The 21,845-nt window shown below is 44.1% G+C and overlaps 2 protein-coding genes and 1 long non-coding RNA gene across 3 annotated transcripts in view; 1 reads left to right on the forward strand and 2 right to left on the reverse strand.

Annotated features, from left to right (window-relative positions):
- Window positions 1–21,845, reverse strand: part of LOC1269262 (translational regulator orb2) — a 301,340-nt gene that overhangs the window by 20,402 nt on the left and 259,093 nt on the right. The gene's annotated exons all lie outside the window — the stretch shown is intronic.
- On the forward strand, window positions 2,321–3,990 carry LOC133391864 (uncharacterized). Its single transcript, XR_009765321.1, has 3 exons — window positions 2,321–2,939; window positions 3,058–3,183; window positions 3,465–3,990. It is a non-coding gene; the product is annotated as an uncharacterized LOC133391864 (long non-coding RNA).
- Window positions 7,579–12,220, reverse strand: LOC3290595 (broad-complex core protein isoforms 1/2/3/4/5). The gene is made up of 2 exons (XM_061648430.1): window positions 10,485–12,220; window positions 7,579–10,279 (listed from the first exon to the last, which is right to left on the reverse strand). The coding sequence occupies exons 1-2, from the start codon at window positions 11,163–11,165 to the stop codon at window positions 10,262–10,264; spliced, it is 699 nt and encodes a 232-aa protein (XP_061504414.1). The 5' UTR covers window positions 11,166–12,220; the 3' UTR covers window positions 7,579–10,261.

The raw sequence follows: 21,845 nt of genomic DNA on the forward strand, positions 1-21,845 counted from the left end.
AAGGAACAAGCGCTTGTAGATAGTATTTCTATCAAATGAAAATCTGTCCCCAGACAGTGTCCTGCCACACACTTACCATTCACCTTCCCTCAGGGAACACGGGAGAGTGTTTGGCGTACAAGGTGAGAGAATGCAAAAATTAAAAAAAAGAGGGTGAAAAAAGACGCGGAAGAAAACTCAAGGCAAAATTAAATCAACACTTTACGATCCCCGTGCCACGGCGGTTGTCATCGAGCGTCGCGCTCGTAATGTTGCCGGGCGTCACGAGCTGCAAAACGGAAAACGTGCTGGAAGTATAAATCTTTATTGCAATCACAACGACCCCACCGGGGACGGCCGGACACCTGGGTGATACCGAAAGACAGGTCCTGCTGGTGAACAGGTGTGAGATGAGGCAGAGGGAGATGGGAACGTGTATCGCTCGAGCGTCGCTCGTACCGGTGGAAGCTCGCAAGTCATCGTTCGTTCATCCATTTGAAGGAGGAGCACCATATAAATTTGTATCCGATTTTGCGTTTACAGATTTAATTTCTCGAACCCCCTATTTTCGCGTGAAGGGTTTAAGAGTGGTTAGAAAATCGGTATGAAAAATTGCTCCTTCAATTGCAGCAACACAAGCTAAAACGTGCCACAATCAAATGGGTACATTTTCCCATTTATTTGTTTGTTGGCGTCTAAACTATCTCTGCGATTGAATTATTGGCCACCAGCATGTGGATGAACGTATACGCTACATGACACTGCGACCATCATCATTGCACACGGGGGATTTGACTCTCTGGAGGAAATTCGTTCCACGGTAGCGGAGAGGGGACAATAAACTAAACTACAACTCCCACCCGCCCTTATCTGACACCGGATGAAAGGTGTCTGACCACTGGCCACTAACCGGTGTTGCTGACATTTCATCGACTGGGCACCCACTTGACGTTGGCGGCCAACGGTGCGTAGATGTACACGACCCATCGCCCATGTGTTTCGATATCCGGCTGGTGGTTCGCCTGGCCGGTGGGGGAAATATATGACCATTCACCACATTCCGAGTTGGTGGTTGGTGCCTTTTTCTGTGTGTGTGGGTCCAGGCCTTTTCCGGCTTCTGCTCGCATCCGGAACGGAAGTGATCTTTTTCTGAGGTCGAAAAAAAAGCAAATGGGCATTTGGGCGTATGTTTAGCTTTCGAGAGCATCCAGCACCCATTCGGACCCTTTCTTGCCTTTCTTATCAACTGCCATGTCAACCGGAGCCACCGAAAGCAATAACTTCGCGAGCGGAAAGCCATCCCAGTTTCCAACTTTAGCAACAGTGATAAATTACAACTCTTTTTCGCCGGCCGGAAGTTGGGGAAGCACTTCCCAGTCGTGGTGGGCTCGCGCTATGTTTTACGTTAAATTAATTTTAACTGAAAACTTTTCTCTCCCAACACAAAAAAAATTGTGGGCGGTAGTCGTTCCTCTCTATGTGTGTTTGGGCGTGTGTGTGTGTGTCGGTCATGTGTAGAAATGTGGGCCCAGACTAAACTGAAGGGCGCAAAAAACAAAGAAAACAGAACTAAGGCTAAAATACAACACTACAACCTCAAAGCCTCGGGATAGTGGGCACAGTCGCTGCGGTTTTAATATGTAACGGCCAAAGTGTGGCCTTCGTTTCGTTCCTGTGGGTTGGATGCGCTACCGATGCTCGTTTCGTTTTGGTGAACCGCGGGTTTCCACGGGCCACCACGGCATGGAGCATCTGGCATGTGTACCATAATTTTATATGCGCCATCTCTATTGCCCCGGTCCGGGCGGGTTTTTGGGTCCTTTTTTTTCCCCGGGACCGTTGGTGTAGAAAGTGGGTTGTGTATCGCGCTCGTTTTGTTGCTCTTTTTTGCTAATGCGTATATGTGTGTGTCTGTGTGTGTGTGTTTGTGCAATGTATGTGGTTTATAGTAATAAAAGTTTTGTGTGTATTTTTCGCTCCACTCGGTTTGGAATTAGTGAAGCACTGGGCGGCCGCTGACGTTACGACATTTTTAGTTCAAGGGGGTTCTATTTCACTGCCACACGTGCAGAAATGTTAAAAAAAACACTCTTAGCAACTCTCGCTCGTTACTATAGTGACGCTTTTTCGCGTATAGCGGATGTGAATATGTTCGCAAAAAAAAAAAACCTGCTGTCGCTGGTATGAGCTGAATCCTTTTTCGGGTTTGGACGAAGAACAGAAGCGCCCCAGAAGCCAGTCCCTGTCCAGTGTATGTGGGTGTACGTGTACGTGTGTGTGTGATTAAAAATCGCCATTGCCAACGAAACTTGGAGTGAGAAAATAGCCACGGTCCCGCCAAATGATAAACGAAGAGGAACGAAGCAATGGCGATCCGGATAGTACCACAGTGTGCCGGAATGTGCGGTGACGTTCTTTATGTCACGCGAAATGAGCAAAAGATGCCCGGCAAAGAGTAGGAGCAGTGGCAGCACCAGCAATCGTCCACGAGAGAGAGATCGTAATTAAATAACTTTAATAAATTTAATATCAAATTATATTGGCTTTTCCTCCCGGCACTGTCCCGGGAACACTCCAACCGGCCATCGCCGTCATCATCAGCGGTTCACGCTGGTGTTTGTCAATCGTTTTTTTTTATTACCTCCCTCTCTCTCTCTCTTTCAGCTCCAGTTGGCAAATGGTTGACAACTAGACTAGCCCGTGGACATGTCTAGTAGCAGAAGCAGTGCTTTATGAGCACGCAGGAACCGGACCCATCCGCCAGCATCCTATCCGGGCGGGTTCAAAAGGGGGAAGAGATTAATTGCCATTTATTTTTCAACAATTTAATTACACTTTTGTTTAATGACCTCCATGCGCCATCCCAGCCAATCCGTTGTTGCGTTTCCGGAGCGTCCGAACACACATCCATATACACACACAGACAGACAGAAAGGGGGAAAAGAGCCACCGACAGACTGGTAAGTAGCTGTAAATGGTCGGGAACCGGTGTGATGCATCCGAAACTGGCGGACAATTGATGGAGATTCATAAAATTCAGTTAAGTGTTCATTGCCTACAACTCGTTTGTCGTTGCAGAAATTAAACCGAAACGTAATGGAGATAATCAATTACAGCAGCACAAGGACACTTTCACCCTCCCCAATCCTCGGTTTGTGCCCTGGTGGCTTTGAAACGTTCCGGACGCGAGGTTCATCACATCAGGTTGTAACAATATGGCAATAATCTCATTTTACTGCGCGTTTTTTTTCTGCTTGCATCAAACATCCTTCATTGCAATTGCTTTTTGTTTTTGTACAAGCACCACCGGATCGTGTATAAATACATTAATATAAATTAGCATAATGAGCTTTCGGGTGTGTGTTTGTGGTGTTTAAATAATCGTTTTATCTGTGGTTTGGTGGTTGCGGTGAATTTGCGCTTACGCTTGTCAGCGGACAGTTTTAGCAATCAAATCTAACAGTTTCCATTTTTTATCGTTTTAGTAAGCTTGGGGGACACTTTTTGGAGCGTACTCTGGATGAATGGTGTTTTATGACGCTGACAACTTCTGATCGAACGCAGGGACAGATGGAGCAGGTAAGTTGGAAAATGGTTCGTCATAAGAAAGACCGATCGAAACTTTTCCACCTGCAGCAATATCAACATCCAGCGTAGAGGCTAAAGCGCATCACGAGTGCCCGTGCTTTGCTCGGATCAAGCTCGGTTACGGATTCGGAGCAGTTTATCACTTTACACGCAACCCGTGAAGGCCACAACGGGAAAGGAACAAGGAAAAAGTATGTTTTAATAAGCAAGAAAGAAAAATGAAAGACCCAGAGTTTGCAAAACAGCTTCGGCAACCTTAAAAACTCATCCGTGCGCAAGGAGGAAATGTTTGTTATAAAGCACTCCCGGCCGATTAAGATCAGTACCGACTGAGTGTGCTAGCAGGTTCTTGCGCGGATGTTGTCTATGTAGGAAGTGGAAACTTTTCACTCGGAACCATCACACCCCAAACCCGCAGTGTACGACGGGATGGTTGGTTCGCGCACACCACTGAAACGCGCATCCGGAAGGTTCGGTGCGCGTGTTCTCCGGGCTTTTAACGACACGAAAAGTGCCAAAGTTTGAGCTGCGTTTCCAAGTTCGTGTCCGGTGCCCGCGTGCTCGAACTGTGTATGTGTTACTATGCGAGTCCATAAAGTTCCGCGTCCGCGGATGCACCATGCGCTTGGGCAAAGGCTGTGTGATGGATGAAGAGACGAAGACGCCCCCCCAACTCCCCCACTACAGTGCGCGGCGAATGATTCTTTGCGAGGTGTTTTGCATTGGCCAAAAAGGAACAAAAAAGCAAACAAAAAAAGTTGCAGGAAACATCTGCAAAACGCGTGTGGTTGAACAGTGTAATATGGCCCGCTGGGCATTCGGAGAAGTTCATTTGCGTAATGTAGTGGAAGTGTTTGGAAATCTGTGAGTGTGTGTGTGTACCATTAAGACATGCGACCGACGGAACGCAACACGTATTTCTATCCACCAGGAACCAGTAAAGGGAGGACGGATTTTGGAGTACCTCAGGGGCTTTAGTCGTTAGTAAAAGAGCAGTGATTTAGCGCGTAGTGTGATAAGAAGGGCAGACCATGGGGCCGGGGCACACATCGGCAAAGTACAAAATCGTGTTACATTGCATCACATAATGATGATCTATCCTCTGTGTGTGTGTTTTGTGCTGTACGGTATGAATTGTACGATCAACCGGTCAGAGGACTACGTTTTGATGGATGCAGCCACAACACTGTTGGAAAAATTGTGCTCTTTTCCGAACATGATACTGAAAATTGGTTCGTTACCAGATGTACACCATAAAACCGGCTAGGGGTTTGTGGGCCTATACTGAGGAGGAGAACAAGAGAAGCACTATTTGCAGCACAATGAGTTAGATCGATGGTAAAATGTGAGCCATTACAACAGTTGGCATTCAATGTTGTTGTATATTGTCGAATGGAATAATCCGCTTCTTTCTTTTATTTTAAATCAGAATTCGCATATAATAACAATGTCCATTCTCTTCCCACAAGGTGCGCACAACAGCGCACAAATCGGTGCACGGGATGCAACCTTTGTTTCCGACCGGTGTACGGTATTGTTGCTGCGCCCTGCCATCATTCCGCCCAACTCGCAGCAAACGGAATGGGGATACGGACACGGTGAATGAATTGACGTAATTTATATTGCTTGTTGGCTATCAATTTTCCAATGATTTATGATTCACACAAATACCACTGTCACTGCCGTGAACAGGACAACCTCCCTCCCTTCTCTGTCCCTTCTCGATAGCTCTCCACCACACGCGTCGGAATGCTATTTGGCACTCGGAAAAACCGGATCGTGTGCGTACGATGGAAAAGCCCTGTCGTAGGCGGAAGACGGTCGAAATGTTAGCGACAAGCATTGTGCATGCATGTGTGCGTGTATGTTTGTGTGTGCTTATAATGATAATAAATTACTCACGCTATTAAAAGCGTTCGTCAGTTCGGTTGTTTTGATACTTTTAAATTCACGCACCACAATGGTACAATGCCAACCGTCGGTTTAAATGGTACAGCATTTTAGACGCTTGGCGAGGAATGTAAATAGAACCTGGGTACGTTTTTACTGCATTACTATTGATTTGTTTTTTGCGCCCCACCGGGAACGGCATCAAAGTACACATTGCTTTTGTTTCTCTGACCTGCATGGTTTTAGTGCACTGGCTTCTTTTGGCTGACGGATTTTGGGACGCTCTGCAAAGGCTCTGGTATCGATTGGCTGGTGAAAACGGACTGGTCTCCTCGTGTGTGTCACGCGAAACAAAGCGGCGAAACAGATGCCAAACAGATGTGAGCAGCAAACTACAAAAGTGTATTTTTTCGTATCGTAAGTACTCTTGTTACACATACACATACAACAAAAAAAACCAAACCTTTCGATGTTCGGTTTAGACGATCCGTACCGTCTGCTCTATGGACGTGAAAGGCGTCGTTGTTTCGCGTACCCTTGTGCAAGGCTTGTTCCTTTTTTGGGCCACTTTCGCGTTTTTGTGCAACGGTTTTTTTTCTTCTGTCAACGAAATTTTAATTTAAACTTTTTCCCTCACGTGATTCGTGCTTTCGACTGCTGAAACCCCAAATTGAGAACAGTGTTTCCACTTATTTCCGGCCCATAAACTCGAACCGCTCTGGATCTGGTGTGTGCTCCCTGTGTGTACACTGAGGAGAGCTGCCTAACTCCCCCAAAACATGGAGACGCGAAACCTGGGCCCCAGTGTAACACATTGGATTTAAGGGGCGAAATTGTAGGCTGCCTGCGAAAAACACCCTGCCGCCCTTTCTAACCTCCTTACAAAGAGAAGACGAGGCTTGAGCAGAATCGCTTTGAAGGTGTGGTAGGAAAAAGGATAGAGAGGAAAAAGAAACAACGGTAAAGGGAGCTGTGGAGTGGCATTTTCCCATTTGCCATGGCTCATATGGGCTCGCCATCCACTCCTAACTTCGCCTGGTGCGTAGCAACGTGTATGCAAACGTGATGGAACAGGACATTTGTGTTGTGTGTTGGTTCAAGGAGAACAATAACAACAACAACAAAAGCCCGTTGCCAGGATCCGTGCTGTGCTACGGTTTTGCGTTTCCTGCCGAACGCTATTTTTGCTCTCAATTGCTTTGGTTACGGATGAGAAACTTTTTTTTATGGATTGCGGCTTTGATTGAGCGAAAAGCGCGCAAAAAGCGGCACGATTCCAACTGTGACTCATTTTTCGCTGGCAATGAGTTGGCATGAGAGAGAGAGAGAGAGGTGGGCCTGGTGACTGACAGGAAGTCAAAAGGGACTGTCAAACAGATTCACCGTATCGAACTGCAGGTGCGAAATGATCGCCGTAACCAGTGGAAAGTGTTTGTATGTGGAGCGAAAAAATGGATGTAGAGGGCTTACAGGGATGCTGCAACAACCGAAACGCTTGCTGTTAACTGCATCCATCGCCATATTGGGCATAACATCGTAGCAAACACGGAGTAGAAGCACCAACCAGACCGGCTCGGACTCATTTCGTGGTCTAATGCTTGTCTTTTGTTGTGTGCTAGTTTAAATTGCTTTTCGAAAAATGTTTAAAACTTTTATGTTTGTGTTCTCCTCAACCCGCTGGTTTCTTCCTTCCACCCTCCCCCAACAAACCGTCATGCCGTCGTGCCGTCTGGAAATGGTACGTTGCCAAGGTCGGAGCAGGATCTACCCGCGGTTGGTGCAACCGGTGCGCTGTGTAGTACGTGCGGCAGTTGGAAAACAAATCGCACAGTGGGAGTGTGGGTGGAATGTGACCCGCGCTAGGAAGTAACACAGGAAACAGGTAACACACACAAAACCACCGCGCTGTGCAAATACACGTAGCGTGCCGATCTACATCATCGTTTTGTGTGGCTATTGCTTTAATAAGTTGATTGTATAACCACGTGATGGCCGTGTGCTGTTCGTGTTCGTTTTGTTTTGGGCGCGCGTTTGCGATTGCAATACCCGAATGGTTGTTGAAAACACAAGCAACAAAAACGTCGGGCCCAAACTCTCCATCCCAAAGAACGACAGCATGGAGGTTGCCCATGAAGGTTGCTCTTTTTCGCTGTGAAGGAAGTTACTGCTTCTCTGTGGCTGTGTGTGTGTGTGTGTGTTTATGTGGTTGATGTTACGCTATGTTTCTTCCTCGTCACTGTGTTCGAACGTTTTGCAAACGTTAACCTGAAACCCCTGATCCGGCCCGATGGGGTTGAAAAGGAGAGAACAAAAAAAAAATGGTTTCGTTTTCGTGGGTTTGTTTTTCGCGTTTTGAATGGTCCCAAAAAGAAAAGAAAAATCTATTGCTGTGCGCGTTGGAAGTTGAAACAACGTTTGCAAAACAACTTTTTTCTCGCTGTCGATAGGTGATTTCCCACCAAACAACAGCAAAGCGAAGAAACGTACATGGTATGGGTAGGATAAAGCAAAACAAAAAACCCTCGTCAGACGTAGGATGAGAGACAAAAAGAAAATGGTTCCCAAAAGTTCGTCACAAAAAAACTACCCTTGCGAGGTTATACAGGTTTACAATCGGTGTAGGGTTAAGCGTACAATGCGAAACACGAATGCGAAACACGAAGCGAAAGAACCCGAAAGCTAAACCGGAATTGGGACTTTGGTTGTTGTTATTTGTTTTTATTTTTGGATAAAACACCAAAAACAATCAAAGGTTCAATTGCATGGAAAACACTAATCCATCAGCACTATGGTTCATTCGATCGATCAAGCAATGGATTGGTCCAACGGTTTTGCCTGATCGATAGTTTTACAATGAATCATAACGAGTCCATGACGCTCTCCGAATGATCATGTACAAGCGGTTATATGGGCACTAACGATGCAGTTTTAAGTTTATTTCTGCCACCTGGAAGGCCACTCAAGCTGTTGAGTAAGCGACGAACGGGGATCGATCGGAGTGTGCAATAAAATAACGAATCAACATTCCTCACTATCGCCTCGCTCGGCGGTGACTTTGGAATTGGAAATCGGAGGAGTCATAAACTGTAAGGGAACGAAGGTGATGGTGTCGCTTGTGCGGAGCCCGTTCAAAGAGAGCCGCAATTAGCATTTGAACGTCGGGCTCGCCGTGGCCCGACAAAAGAGTAATGATACATAAATCAAAATTGTCAAATCAAATTTACAGCACTAAACTCCCAAACGCGGCTAATATGCTTAATTATGTTTTAGCTGGGTAAAAAATCGAACGTCGATTATAATGACAAAGAGAGAGACAGAGAGAGGGGTAGAAATACGAGAATTTACGAAACGGGCACGATCAAGAGCTTACTGCACCTCTGACCGATCGGTGCTGGTATAACCGAGAAGCTCTGACAACACCCGACACCAAAACCAAAACCGAAACAAAACACTGCGTGTCTTCTACCGGGCTGCATGTCAACGCTTTATGGTCCCTAGTAATAAAACATCCAACCGGAATGCGAGAGTATCGGTTTGAAGCGTCTTGCAGACACACTCGCCGCTGGACCGGTCAGGTTGGTCAGTCGGCAGGGAACACATAATTTGACGGTCGTAAATCGGCTAAACTCATTTGAGTAGCTCAAGGTTCAATTTGTCAATAATCGTACCCCGAATCATCGACCTATGCCTGCAACGGTGCGATTCTTTCAACCACCGTCTTTTGCATGCATATGAAGATGCTATTGCGTTACATTTGCGTTCACTGGCGTCACTGGTATGCTGTCTCTCTGGTACGAAACAATGCAATGCCATTTTTACAGCCCAGAGCTGAAGAGAAAATAAAAAAATCCGTTTCACCAAAATTATACGCCCAAAAGCTTGTACGATCTTTTCGTGCAGTGGTTCACCCCTGTCGGCGAGATCCAGCCGACAGGAAGGGGGAAAGCCATAAAAAACTTATTATATCTGCGTGTCCGTTGTGTCGTAGGGCTCTGCAAGCATGCTTGGCACTTCAGACCTTCTTTGAGGATGACAAGTTCTCCAAAACGCGCACCAAAGGCTAACAAAAAACTTCGGTTTTTGATGAATGTGTGTGTGTGTGTATGCCCAAAAGCCCAAGGCACTTGCATTCCGAGTTATTCGGCTCATCATGCATAATTGAAATGGTTTCTTGAAAATTAAAGAAATATGATTTGAGTTATGACAGTTTTTAGTAACTTGTTGCCAATTACCTTTCTCTAAACATTTAAGAAAGTGTGGAATCTGAGGAGAGCATGTGTAATCCTACTTTTTGTCTTGTTGTTGAAACACAAGAAAAGAAATGGTGCTGAAAGTTATTCTTTATACAATACTGCTTTATCACGTTGTTGTTAGTTGGGGTTTTGCTGCAGTCTATATTAAACACGTGAATGCAAAATATATTTTAATAGAAATTCTGTAGTCATGATTGTTATAAAATCAAAATAAAATACAATGCAATACGCTTCATGAGATGAATGTTAGTGTAGAGGAACAATCGCTATCAATACGTAGGTTATTCTCACCGGCTATTCGCTTATTCTCACCGGTTAATTCTTTTGAAATGTATACAACAAATTATGTTACAATGCCACCTTCTACTTGTGTATAGTGTGTTAATATTATTCCTGTCTTGTCTTTTGCTGTTCCTCTCACATGAGTAGTAGATCAAATCGTACGTATTTTGCCGCAATTCAAAGCTCACACATCCGAGAGAGATCCTGTTGCCTGGGATCGTACTGCAGCTCTGGTGCATCGATGAACTCGCTCGATTCGCGGGCACTTCTTACGGCTGGCGGCGAATCTGAAAGCACCAAATAGACGTCGTCGTTTACGCGTTCATCTACCGTGCCGGCGTTTGGTGTGTTTTGTGCTGCGAAAGCAGCTGCCGACTGCTGGCTGATAAGCGGATCGATTGGCACAGCGAACAGTGCTACGATTGCATTCTCGACCGACCTTGGCACCATACTTACAAGCGCCTTATCGATATAGTGTGGCATGATCATTACCTCTGTCGGGCTGAAACTATCCGCCGAATCTTGACTGATCATCGAAGTTTCATCGTCACCGAGGTACTCCCCGTTGATAGGCGATTCAAGCTGCTGCTGCTGCTGCTGCTCACCTGCCTCGCCGTTATACGGCAACACGCTCGCGCTGGTTGATGGTTGCGGCGGATCGTTCGTTGTCAACATACAGATCGTGGACATGATCGTTGCCGAGTCGTTTGTCTGGTTTGTCCTGTCCATGAGCAGGCTCATGGAGTTGAACGCATTTACGGCGCTTAAAAGATTTTCGTTCAAATCGCCCGTCTCCTGCAGGTACGGCAGCAATGTGCTGAACTCGTCCAGCTGCAGGTACCGGGCCGCTTCGAGCAGCGATGGCAGCCGCTCCCGCTCAACACTCAACTCGCCCGTGTACAGAAACTTGACCAGTGCGTCTAAATCTTCGTACTTTACGTTGTAAATCATGACGACCGGGTGGGGCGTGGGGACCTCGTTGAAAATGCTTCGGAAGAACGGGCTGCCCAGGACCAGCACCAGCTTATGGGCGCGTAGCTTGCGCGACTCGCAGCAGATCGTCACGTCGACCAGCAGTTCGGCCAGCCGGGCCGCGTGCAGTGCGGCCGGAAAGCTGGCGCGGCGTTCTGTATTTTGCAGTTTAATAATACCGCACACCGGTTTCACGTACATGGTTTCACTTAAAAAGGCACTTGTGTGTAGTGTGTATGTTAGTGTAGGTGTGTGTGTGTGTGTGTTTTTTTAACTTGAGCACTTTTTACTACTACGGAATTATGCACTTTTGCAGTTGGAATAGCTTTTACAGTATGATTGCGAAGCTTTTCGATACTACGGCACCTGGAGCGTAGGATTCAATCCACTGGTTCGGACGAGAATGACTAACCATGGGCAGCGACTGGTTGGATTTAATATGGGGCGAGTTCAACGCAAAGACAGGCAGCGAAACGGGGAGACCGAAAGATGGTAGTGATGGGCCTGTCGTCGGGCCCGAAAGATGATGGATGGATGGGTTAAGGAGAAACAAGTTTTCTTTAAATCAGTGGTGTATAATTTTAGCCAGCAGGTTGGGGAAACAAAGTTAACGAGGACTTTGCAGTAAATCTGATAGTATTTACAAGACGTGTGAAAGAGGTAAAGCGTTCAATTAAATTATTAAAGCAGTAGATAACATACGTAAATTTTTAATTCATAAATTAAAGGATTTTTTTCCATTCCCAGAATTTCAAGAATTCTGGAAAAAGAATCCCCATGAAATTAAAATTCAGTTTATTTGAATTAATAAATCGACTGATAAATACGGGTTTTTTGATTGAAAAAGTTGAGTAATTGTAGTCGAAAGTTCGGTTGATCATTGACCCAAAAAAAAAAAATCGATTATAACAAAGTTATATCTTCCAAAGCACGACGAGTTAAAATTGTATACTCTAGAATGTATTTTAGGAAAACATTTCAATTTAACACGCTGCTCTCTCAATGACTTATGTTTGACATCTCTGCAGCCGAACTGTTCCGCGAAACCGGTTCTGGATGGCTTGTAATCCCTGTTTGCTTTCTAATTCCGGTCTAGCATTGCCAGCGTTCAGCATCAGTGTTGTCTGCTATGTCCTTCCAGCTGTGTATGGCCGAACTAAACCGTTTCCAAATATACCGGAGATCAATATCGATGCTGGCTATTAAAAGCTTTCCATTGCTAAAGCGTTTTATCAATTCTAGACCGCGCTTCATGAGGTGTTGATGACAGCGCCGCATAATTAGGTCATCACGGCCTGGGAACTGACCGACCGAACGAAAACAATTGTAAGCAAATCTAATGTAAACAATATCGACCAAATAAAAAACTGCTGATCGCGATCGATCAGCAGAAAATTAGTATATAAGTTAGGAATAAGCATGAATAAATCGACTTTCAAGCACAAGAACTCAAAGACTAAGTTGTTTGTCTGTCCAAGCCAAGTCGGACGGTAAAATCCTCCTGTCTTGGCGCTTCCCAACGAGTTCAGACTCGGTGCGGAAAATATATGGTGGCTCCAGAGAGGAGCTAGGTTATTGATATATTTTCCGCACCGAGTCTGAACTCGTTGGGAAGCGCCAAGACAGGAGGATTTTACCGTCCGACTTGGCTTGGAACAGACAAACAACTTAGTCTTTGAGTTCTTGTGCTTGAAAGTCGATTTATTCATGCTTATTCCCAACTTATATACTAATTTTCTGCTGATCGATCGCGATCAGCAGTTTTTATTTGGTCGATATTGTTTACATTAGATTTGCTTACAATTGTTTTCGTTCGGTCGGTCAGTTCCCAGGCCGTGATGACCTAATTATGCGGCGCTGTCATCAACATCCTGACCCCCGTAATTCCTCGTAGAGGGGTTACTATTTGGTGACGGTTTAAACGGCGGGGGGCGTAAAGTGTACATTTTAGCTCGTACTTGTTTGATAATAAATGCTATGGTTATTCCTAATATTAAAGTGGCGACGCAGGCTATTGTACTTGTAATTATTATGAGGTAGAGCTGATCCCTATTTGTTTCTTCTTTTTGCTCTGCGCTTAAATTCAGTATTTTGGCCAGCGGCTTGAAATACATTTTTGTTTCTACAGCTTCAATTTTCATGGTTGGCTGGATTTCTATGTTCTTGGTCTGTATTTTACAGTCTTGGCTAAGTGTTATTACCCCAGCTTGATACGCGGGATGTGTCAGTGTTTTGTTACATTTGAGGTATATTTCGTTAGGATGAGAAGAGTAGTATAGGATTTTGTTCGGCTGGGAGAGCTTTACAAATTTGGTTATTGAGTTTTTAATTGGTTTTATACCACACAAGCATTCTGTTTTTATATGTCTGAAAGATGAGGATATACAATCCAAATCTCTTCTAACGGCTACATCGGAGGACACGTGATGAGTGCTATTGTATCGCGTAATATCTGTAGGGTATATATAGTGTATATCGTTTATAGCTATTACATTTTCATCTAAGTCCAGAGTTGTAAAGTTTTTTAGGTTTGGTATTACAGTGATATGGAATATTTCGAATCTCTCTTGCGAAACGATGACGTTTTCAATATGTACTATTATTTCTTCCCTAAATAAGTCTTTGCTAGAAATTCGGGGTTGGTCTAGAATTATATACCCATCGGGTAACCTTGATTGTATCTTCTCGGAAATTTTCGTCGAGTCGAATATGCTAAGGGGCTGGATTTCTAACTCTAGATACCTTGTCGTAATGTATTGTACTATGTCTTCAGCTAGCATGATTGTTTCTGTAACATGCTTTATAAGTACGTTTTTTTTGTTTTCATTGAAGCTTTTATTAAGACTCTTAATACCTTCGTTCATGTGGTCTATTTTCATATTAAGTTTGTTTCTAAGTCTGTCACCCTGCTTGATTTTATGAGTCATGTCTTCCGATATATGCTTCAATTTCTGGTCTTCAGAAGCTCTAAAGAGGGCTAACTGTTCGTCAATATCGTCTTCTCCAAAAAGAATACCTTTCAAAAATCCAAATATGCCGCTAGATCGTTTGGTTCGTCTTTTTACTGCAGTCTGTGAGAGTTGAAGTGCGTGTCGAATGTTTTGTTGTAATGTCAATTTCAAATTTAGAAGATTAGTGTCCATGTCGCTCAGTGCCTTGAATACTGTGGTCACCTCTTTCTCCATTGTCAGTAAAGTCTCTGTGTCATTTTCGGGGTGTATTTTCGTGTGGAAGGTTGTTTCCCACACACCCCTTTTCAAGAGAAGTGTTCCTTCGTGGTCGAAGAATATACCAGCTTCTTCAACTGGTTTAACTGAAAGATTGTCTGTTAGTTTCCATGCGGCTAACAGGCTTATAATGCATAGATACCGGGCCATTATAAGGTTTTACGAGATGCTTCCTCCTTTTTGCAGGAGGAGTTTTTAATTGTTCAGCTAATTTCTTGACGTAGGCGATGTTGACCGGTTTTTTAGCTCCCCACGAAGGTACGTCTGCAATTTTCTTGCCCTTTACTTCTAGTACTGATAAGTTGATCACAGGGCGTTTGTATTCGCCGTTTTCAACTTTAATCTTTGCGGATCTAACTTGCCCGTCTTTAGCGGGATAAACTTCTACTACCCGGCCCTTTAACCACCTACCCACGCGTTGTTCGTCTGGGAAGACGACTATGTCATCAGGTTGTATTGGGTCTGAGCGTTCTATCCACTTTTCTCGTTTGGCTAATGTTGGGAGGTACTCCTTCAACCAACGTTCCCAATAGTTTTGGGTGATAACTTGTGCCTTCTTCCAGTTGTTTCTGCTAGCTTCAGCTGCTGAAATCCCGGCTGGCGTAGGTTCGGCCTCTCCGGAACACCCTATCAAGAAGTGAAACGGTGTGAGAGGTTCGTCGTCTTCAGTTTCGAGGGGGATGTGAGTAAGAGGTCTATTATTGAGAATAAATTCGATCTCGATAAAGGCCGATCTTAATACTTCTTCTGGCATATTATCATTATTTGGCAGCAAGCTCTTGACCTCTCGGACCATTCTCTCCCATACACCTCCAAAGTGAGGCGCGGCCGGGGGATTGAAGTGCCATTTGATACCGTTGGTTGCACATCTTTCGATGAGTTCCGTTATTTGCCTGTTTGCCCCAACGAAGTTTGTACCATTGTCACTGTATATGTGACAAATCTTTCCACGCCTATGCTGCACATTTTTTAGGCACATTATGAAGGAATTTGTACTTAAGTCTTTAGCGATTTCTAAATGTATAGCGCGCGTTGTCATACACGTGAATATCGCTCCCCATCTTTTTTCTACCCTTCTTCCGATTGACACTGTCATGGGTCCAAAGTAATCTACGCCTGTATGGGTGAAGGGTTTTTTAAACACAGCGGCTCGGCTTTCTGGAAGGGGGGCCATCATCGGGGCAATGGGACGTGCGCGTTCATTTTTGCAACGCTGGCATTTGCTGATCACGCTTCTTACCACGGCCCTAAGGTCGATTACCCAAAACCTTTGCCGGATTGCCGCAATAACTGCTTCCATTTTTTTATGCATGTAGCGTTCATGATAATGCTGTATGATCAATTCTGTCACGTGATGCCTCTTTGGTAATATTATGGGTTGTTTCACGTCATCGGAGAGGTAGCATATATTTGCTAATCGTCCCCTTGCTCGTAGTAGTCCTTCTATTACTTGTGGATTGAGATTCTTTATTGTGCTGTTTTTAGAGACTTGTCCATTGAGTGAAAGCTGAACTAAATCATCTTCGTATATCTCCCATTGTGCCTTTTGCAATAGGAGTTTTTCTGCTTTATCCAGGTTTTCCTTTTCTACTATCGGGGAAAATGCTAATCGCTTGACCTTGCTTTTCAAAAATTCTATATATTTTAAATTGATTGCCAGTGATCTCTTCAGTCTTAGCCAATTTGAACACCATTCGGTTTTTATAAAGTTGAATGTTCTCTTCTCTATGGTTTTAATCATAAGATTTGGACGGATTTCTTCATGAGTAATGATTAGCTTGGGGTCCCTATATTCAATTTCCCTTTGTTTAAGAAATACTGGGCCATTCAGCCATATAGATTTTCTTGTAACTACCTTGGTTGCTTCGTCTGCAGGATTACTTTCGGAGGAGACCCACTTCCATTGACTAGCATTGGTAGTATCTAAAATCTCTCCAATTCTTACCGCCACAAATTGTTTGTACTTTTGTGGATCGGCATTGATCCATCCTAGGACGGTTTTGGAATCTGACCAATAATAGTCCCTATCAGTGGTAATTCTTAATTCCTCTTTAACAGTCTCGGCGAGTCTGACTCCGAGTACTGCTGCTTGAAGTTCCAGCTTAGGAATTGAGAGTGGTTTTATTGGTGCCACTCTCGTTTTTGCCGCCACTATGTTTACGTCAATCCCCTTTTCTGTTAATGTTCTTAAGTACACTACTGCTGCGAACGCTTTCTCCGAAGCGTCAACGAAAGTGTGTAACTCAGTTACTTCGATATTGCTAGCCACCGAGTAGCATCTAGGTATTTGTATGTGTTCTAGTTCCTTTATTCTTTCCTTCCATCTTTGCCATTGTTCCATTATGCGTTCTGGTACTGGGCTATCCCAATCCAGTTCTGTTTTCCAAATTTCTTGGATGATGACCTTCGCTTGCGTAGTATAGTTTGCCGCTAGCCCCAATGGATCATATATTTTCATCAAGTAGGCTAGCATTTCTCTTTTTAAAATTATGGAACACGGGGTATGCTTAAGCTTATACCTTAACACATCGTTTGTTTTGTCCCAGTATTGCCCCAAAATTTTCTCAAATTTCATATCTTTATTAGAGATGTGCAGCAGCTCTTGTTGTGAGGATCTATCATCTGGGATGCTTCTTATTACCTCCTGACAGTTAGAAACGAAATTTCTCATAAAGAAATGCGCTCTATCATGTATGAGGCAAACCTCGTTAATAGTCTTGATTGCATCATTGATAGTCCGAAAACTATCAAGATAATCATCAACATAGTGGTTTTTTACTATTGCTTCCACCGCAGTGGGGTATTTGTCTTTATATTTTAAGGCGTTTTCATTTTTAACGAACTGGGCACAAGCAGGAGAGCATGTGGCACCGAAGGTCATGACGTTCATAACGTATACTTGGGGTTCGTTGCGTGGATTATCCCTGAATAAAAATCGTTGAGCCACTTGATCTTCTTTGCGGATCCGTATCTGATGGAACATCTCCTTGATGTCCCCTGAACAGGCGATAGGGTATTCGCGAAAGCGGATTAATACTCCAAAAATTGACGTAGTGGCGTCTGGTCCGGACAAGAGAGTGGAGTTAAGTGAAATCCCTTCGTTCTTTGCAGCTGCATCGAAAACCAGTCTTGGTTTTGGAGTTGGCTTATTTGGATTGATGACCATAAAATGGGGAATGTAATTGATCTTTGGATCTCTATTCAGCAATTCAAATGGTGTTAGTTTACGAGCGTAACCTTTCTGAACATAATCAGTAATTTGATTTTTATACCAGGTTTTCATCTCGTCATTACCTTTCATTTTCCGTTCTTGACTTTCGAGCCTTCTTAGCGCCTGTGCGTAGCTGCTTGGTAAGGATACATTGGGATCTTTCCAAAGTAGGCCAATCTCATACTGATTATTTGTATATTTCAGTGTGTCATTCATTACACTTAGGGCTCTTTCATGGTCCTTTGATTTTGGGGTGAATTTGGTTTCCCTTACGCCAAATTCTTCTGTTGAAAAAAACCTTTTCATCAGGTCCCTCATTGACTTCTCTTCTTCCTCTTTCTTATCCTGTATTGTGAAAAGATGTTGATTTTCCTTTGCATCACCATCTCTGCACTTTCCAAATACGACCCAACCAATGCGTGTTTTGTGTGCCACTGGTTCATTGGGCGCTCCTGATTTGGACTCCACAGCTTGCGTGTAATAAGCATGTGGAAGTCCTAACAGAATGGTGGGTTTAGCATTTTTGTAGCTTGAAATATTTACCGTCTTTAAGTGGGAAAATTTTCTCTTCAACACGTTTGCATTGATGCTTTGAGTGGGTAGGTCCAGTTCTTTTACTGTCCTAATGTCCTTGACATAAAGCAGCCTGCCGTTTGGACCTCTGAGTTTCAGAGATACCGACGTGCTTGTATCCTCTACCTGGTTGCATCCATTTGTCCACGAGAGTGTTAACGGTTTCCTTGGGCCATGCAGATTTAGTTTCTGTCTTAGGCTTTCTGTCATGAGGCTCGTTGAGGATCCTGGGTCTATCAATGCAAATGTTTCGATGGAGTTGTTTTCGTTATAGACAGTTATTGGCAGAACTTGAAATAGGTATTGTTCCGAGTTTTGATGAAAATTTAAATGTGCTTTTGACGCCGCGCCCATTGAGTTGAATTTTTCTTCATGCAATATGGTGTTGTGTCGTCGTCCACAACCATCCACTGTACACTGCGGCCTTGAGCGACAGTTAATGGCCGCATGGTTAGAGAATTTGCAGCAGTTAGTGCAAACGTTTTTCTCCTTCAGCATTTTCCATCTTTCGTTTACTGAGGCATTCTTTAGCTTGTAACAAGATATGGTTTCATGAGGACGGCTGCAAATTAGACAGCCTTTATTTGAAATTTGATGGCTGGCTGAATAGTGAGTATTCAGCCTCGCCGGTCTGTCTCTTTGACCACCTTCCATAGCAAGAAGTGTGATCGCCACGTCTTCTGTTGGTTTCAACCATTTGCTGAAATCTTTCAAGGTTTTGATTTTGTCACCTTCCTCGTTAAGTGAATCTCTGAGCCACCTGTTTTTAAGGTCCGGAGAGAGTTTTGTGACCAGATCTGTAAGGAGCCTTTGGTCCATCAAGTACTCCGTTTGGTTCAACATGGTCATATTTTCCACCATGTTATTCAGTGCGTTACAGAACTCAATAATCGAAGATGGGTTTTCCAAAGATGCCCGTTTAACCACCATAAGGTCTTTTAGTAAGGCGTTAAAAATGCTAACTGGGTTGCCATATAACCTCCCCAATCTTTCCAAGATTGCATCCACGTTACTTGGGTTCAACATCAACCCGCTAACGGATCGCAATGCATCTCCCTTAAGGTGAATTTGGAGCCGTGTAAGGTTTTCCAAATTCGAAAATTTTTCTGTTCGAGTGGTTTCTTCGAACAGTAGTTTAAAACGAGGCCATGTTCTATAATTGCCATAGAAATCCGGAAGTTTTAAAACTGTCTTCTTGTGTGGAGCAAAACCCAAGTTTGCCATTTTATTTACGTTTGTTGTAAGTGTCTGTAGGTCGTCTTGTAGGTGAGTTGTGTCGGATTGGTTATGTATTTCTTCATTTCTTAATATGTCTTCTAGTCTTTCGATTTCCTTCTCATACCTTTCGTTTTCTTCTCTAGTTCTTTTTTCCGCTTCAGTTTTTTCTTTTAGTAGCCTCTCTGTTTGCATTAAGGCCTCCCTATTTCCCTTGCGTTCCTCAGCTATTGTGTAGCATTTTGGACACACATATTTTTTAACAGGACCTTCTAGCTTCAGACATTTGAGATGTAACCATCTGTCACACTCAATACAATTAACTTGTGTGTCCCACTCATCGGGGTTCTTGCATAGCTTGCAATTGCCTTTCGGGTTGCTTTTAAATATGATATCCATACTACTCACTTTGCGTAACCGGTGGATAAAGTAACTGGGCTGTCGCTGCCGATCTGGATGGGTGTCGTCGTGCCGTTGCTGCTCTTACAACGCCCCTGCTTGTCCTCCTCGAGGTCGTCTTCAGGTGATCCCCCGCGGTGTCGTCAGTACCCCTGTCTTCTGGTCGCCTTCAGATCCGCTGCTTGGGTAGTATTGCCGCCACGCTTTTTCGTTGGATAATCGGGTCTTCAGGGGCGATGACCATTGGCTACCGATCACCGTATCAACACACGTCAATAAGCTGGACACGTACTACTCCACTAGTTCGCACTCTTATCAACACCTTTATGTTTGTGGTTTCCCGGAAATGCTAAAGCCGGATACGGTTTAGCTCGAAGATTTCTTTTTTGTATGCACGTCCCGTATTGTTACACTCCCCAACTGTTGATCTTTTCTTGATCCGCACATTTACTTGTGTTGTTGTAATTGGAGTACACTGCCGGTGCTTTACGGGAACGTCCGTAAACCGCGGTCGTTAGCGTCTTGTGGGTTTTATTACGTTCTCACTGCGAATGTGTGCCACACGCGTAATTGTTTACACTGCACTTTGTTACTAGTACGCTACGTAATGATTTTCGATCAGATGTTCTCAGGTCGTCCGTTTTAAACGCCCTTTCTGAGGTTGCGTTTCACTGCACACACACACCCCTTTTGTTTTGTTTACAAACCTGTGGTACGACCGAAACGATATAGCGAACGTCGTTTTTTTTTTTTTTTTTTTTTTTTTTCACTGCACACACACACCCTTTTTGTTTTGTTTACAAACCTGTGGTACGACCGAAACGATATAGCGAACGTCGTTTTTTGCCACCGGTGTCTTTATTCAATCACAATATATCGGTGATCGTACGGCGCCTTACTGAATTCTGTCTCTGTACCTTGGACTTCTTAAGCACTGTTTCAGGCGTTTTTTTTGCACTCGTTTGGTTTGTTGCACTTTACGTTTTTGGATACTATTATACATTCGCGATGTTTTCCGCTTTTACGAACCTTCCTCCGTTGGAGCGCTGGTTGTTTTTCTCTATCGGTCAGGAATACGTTCGTCAAGATCGGAAGCTAACCTCCGACTTGTATGTTCCTGCCGACTCTGGGTTTCAAGATCGGAAGTTAACCTCCGACTTGTACGTTGCGAGGTCTCTACTAGTCCTCTCTGGAGCCACCATACTGTGATAGGTACTAGATTTGCTTCAGTGCGATCGATCAGCAGAAAATTAGTATATAAGTTAGGAATAAGCATGAATAAATCGACTTTCAAGCACAAGAACTCAAAGACTAAGTTGTTTGTCTGTTCCAAGCCAAGTCGGACGGTAAAATCCTCCTGTCTTGGCGCTTCCCAACGAGTTCAGACTCGGTGCGGAAAATATATGGTGGCTCCAGAGAGGATTAGTAGAGACCTCGCAACGTACAAGTCGGAGGTTAACTTCCGATCTTGAAACCCAGAGTCGGCAGGAACATACAAGTCGGAGGTTAGCTTCCGATCTTGACGAACGTATTCCTGACCGATAGAGAAAAACAACCAGCGCTCCAACAGAGGAAGGTTCGTAAAAGCGGAAAACATCGCGAATGTATAATAGTAGCCAAAAAACGTAAAGTGCAACAAACCAAACGAGTGCAAAAAAGTGCAAGGCGCCGTACGATCACCGATATATTGTGATTGAATAAAGACACCGGTGGTAAAAAACGACGTTCGCTATATCGTTTCGGTCGTACCACAGGTTTGTAAACAAAACAAAAAGGGTGTGTGTGTGCAGTGAAACGCAACCTCAGAAAGGGCGTTTAAAACGGACGACCTGAGAACATCTGATCGAAAATCATTACGTAGCGTACTAGTAACAAAGTGCAGTGTAAACAATTACGCGTGTGGCACACATTCACAGTGAGAACGTAATAAAACCCACAAGACGCTAACGACCGCGGTTTACGGACGTTCCCGTAAAGCACCGGCAGTGTACTCCAATTACAACAACACAAGTAAATGTGCGGATCAAGAAAAGATCAACAGTTGGGGAGTGTAACAATACGGGACGTGCATACAAAAAAGAAATCTTCGAGCTAAACCGTATCCGGCTTTAGCATTTCCGGGAAACCACAAACATAAAGGTGTTGATAAGAGTGCGAACTAGTGGAGTAGTACGTGTCCAGCTTATTGACGTGTGTTGATACGGTGATCGGTAGCCAATGGTCATCGCCCCTGAAGACCCGATTATCCAACGAAAA

This window comes from Anopheles gambiae, chromosome 2 (genome assembly GCF_943734735.2).
Source record: "Anopheles gambiae chromosome 2, idAnoGambNW_F1_1, whole genome shotgun sequence".
NCBI lineage: Eukaryota > Metazoa > Arthropoda > Insecta > Diptera > Culicidae > Anopheles > Anopheles gambiae.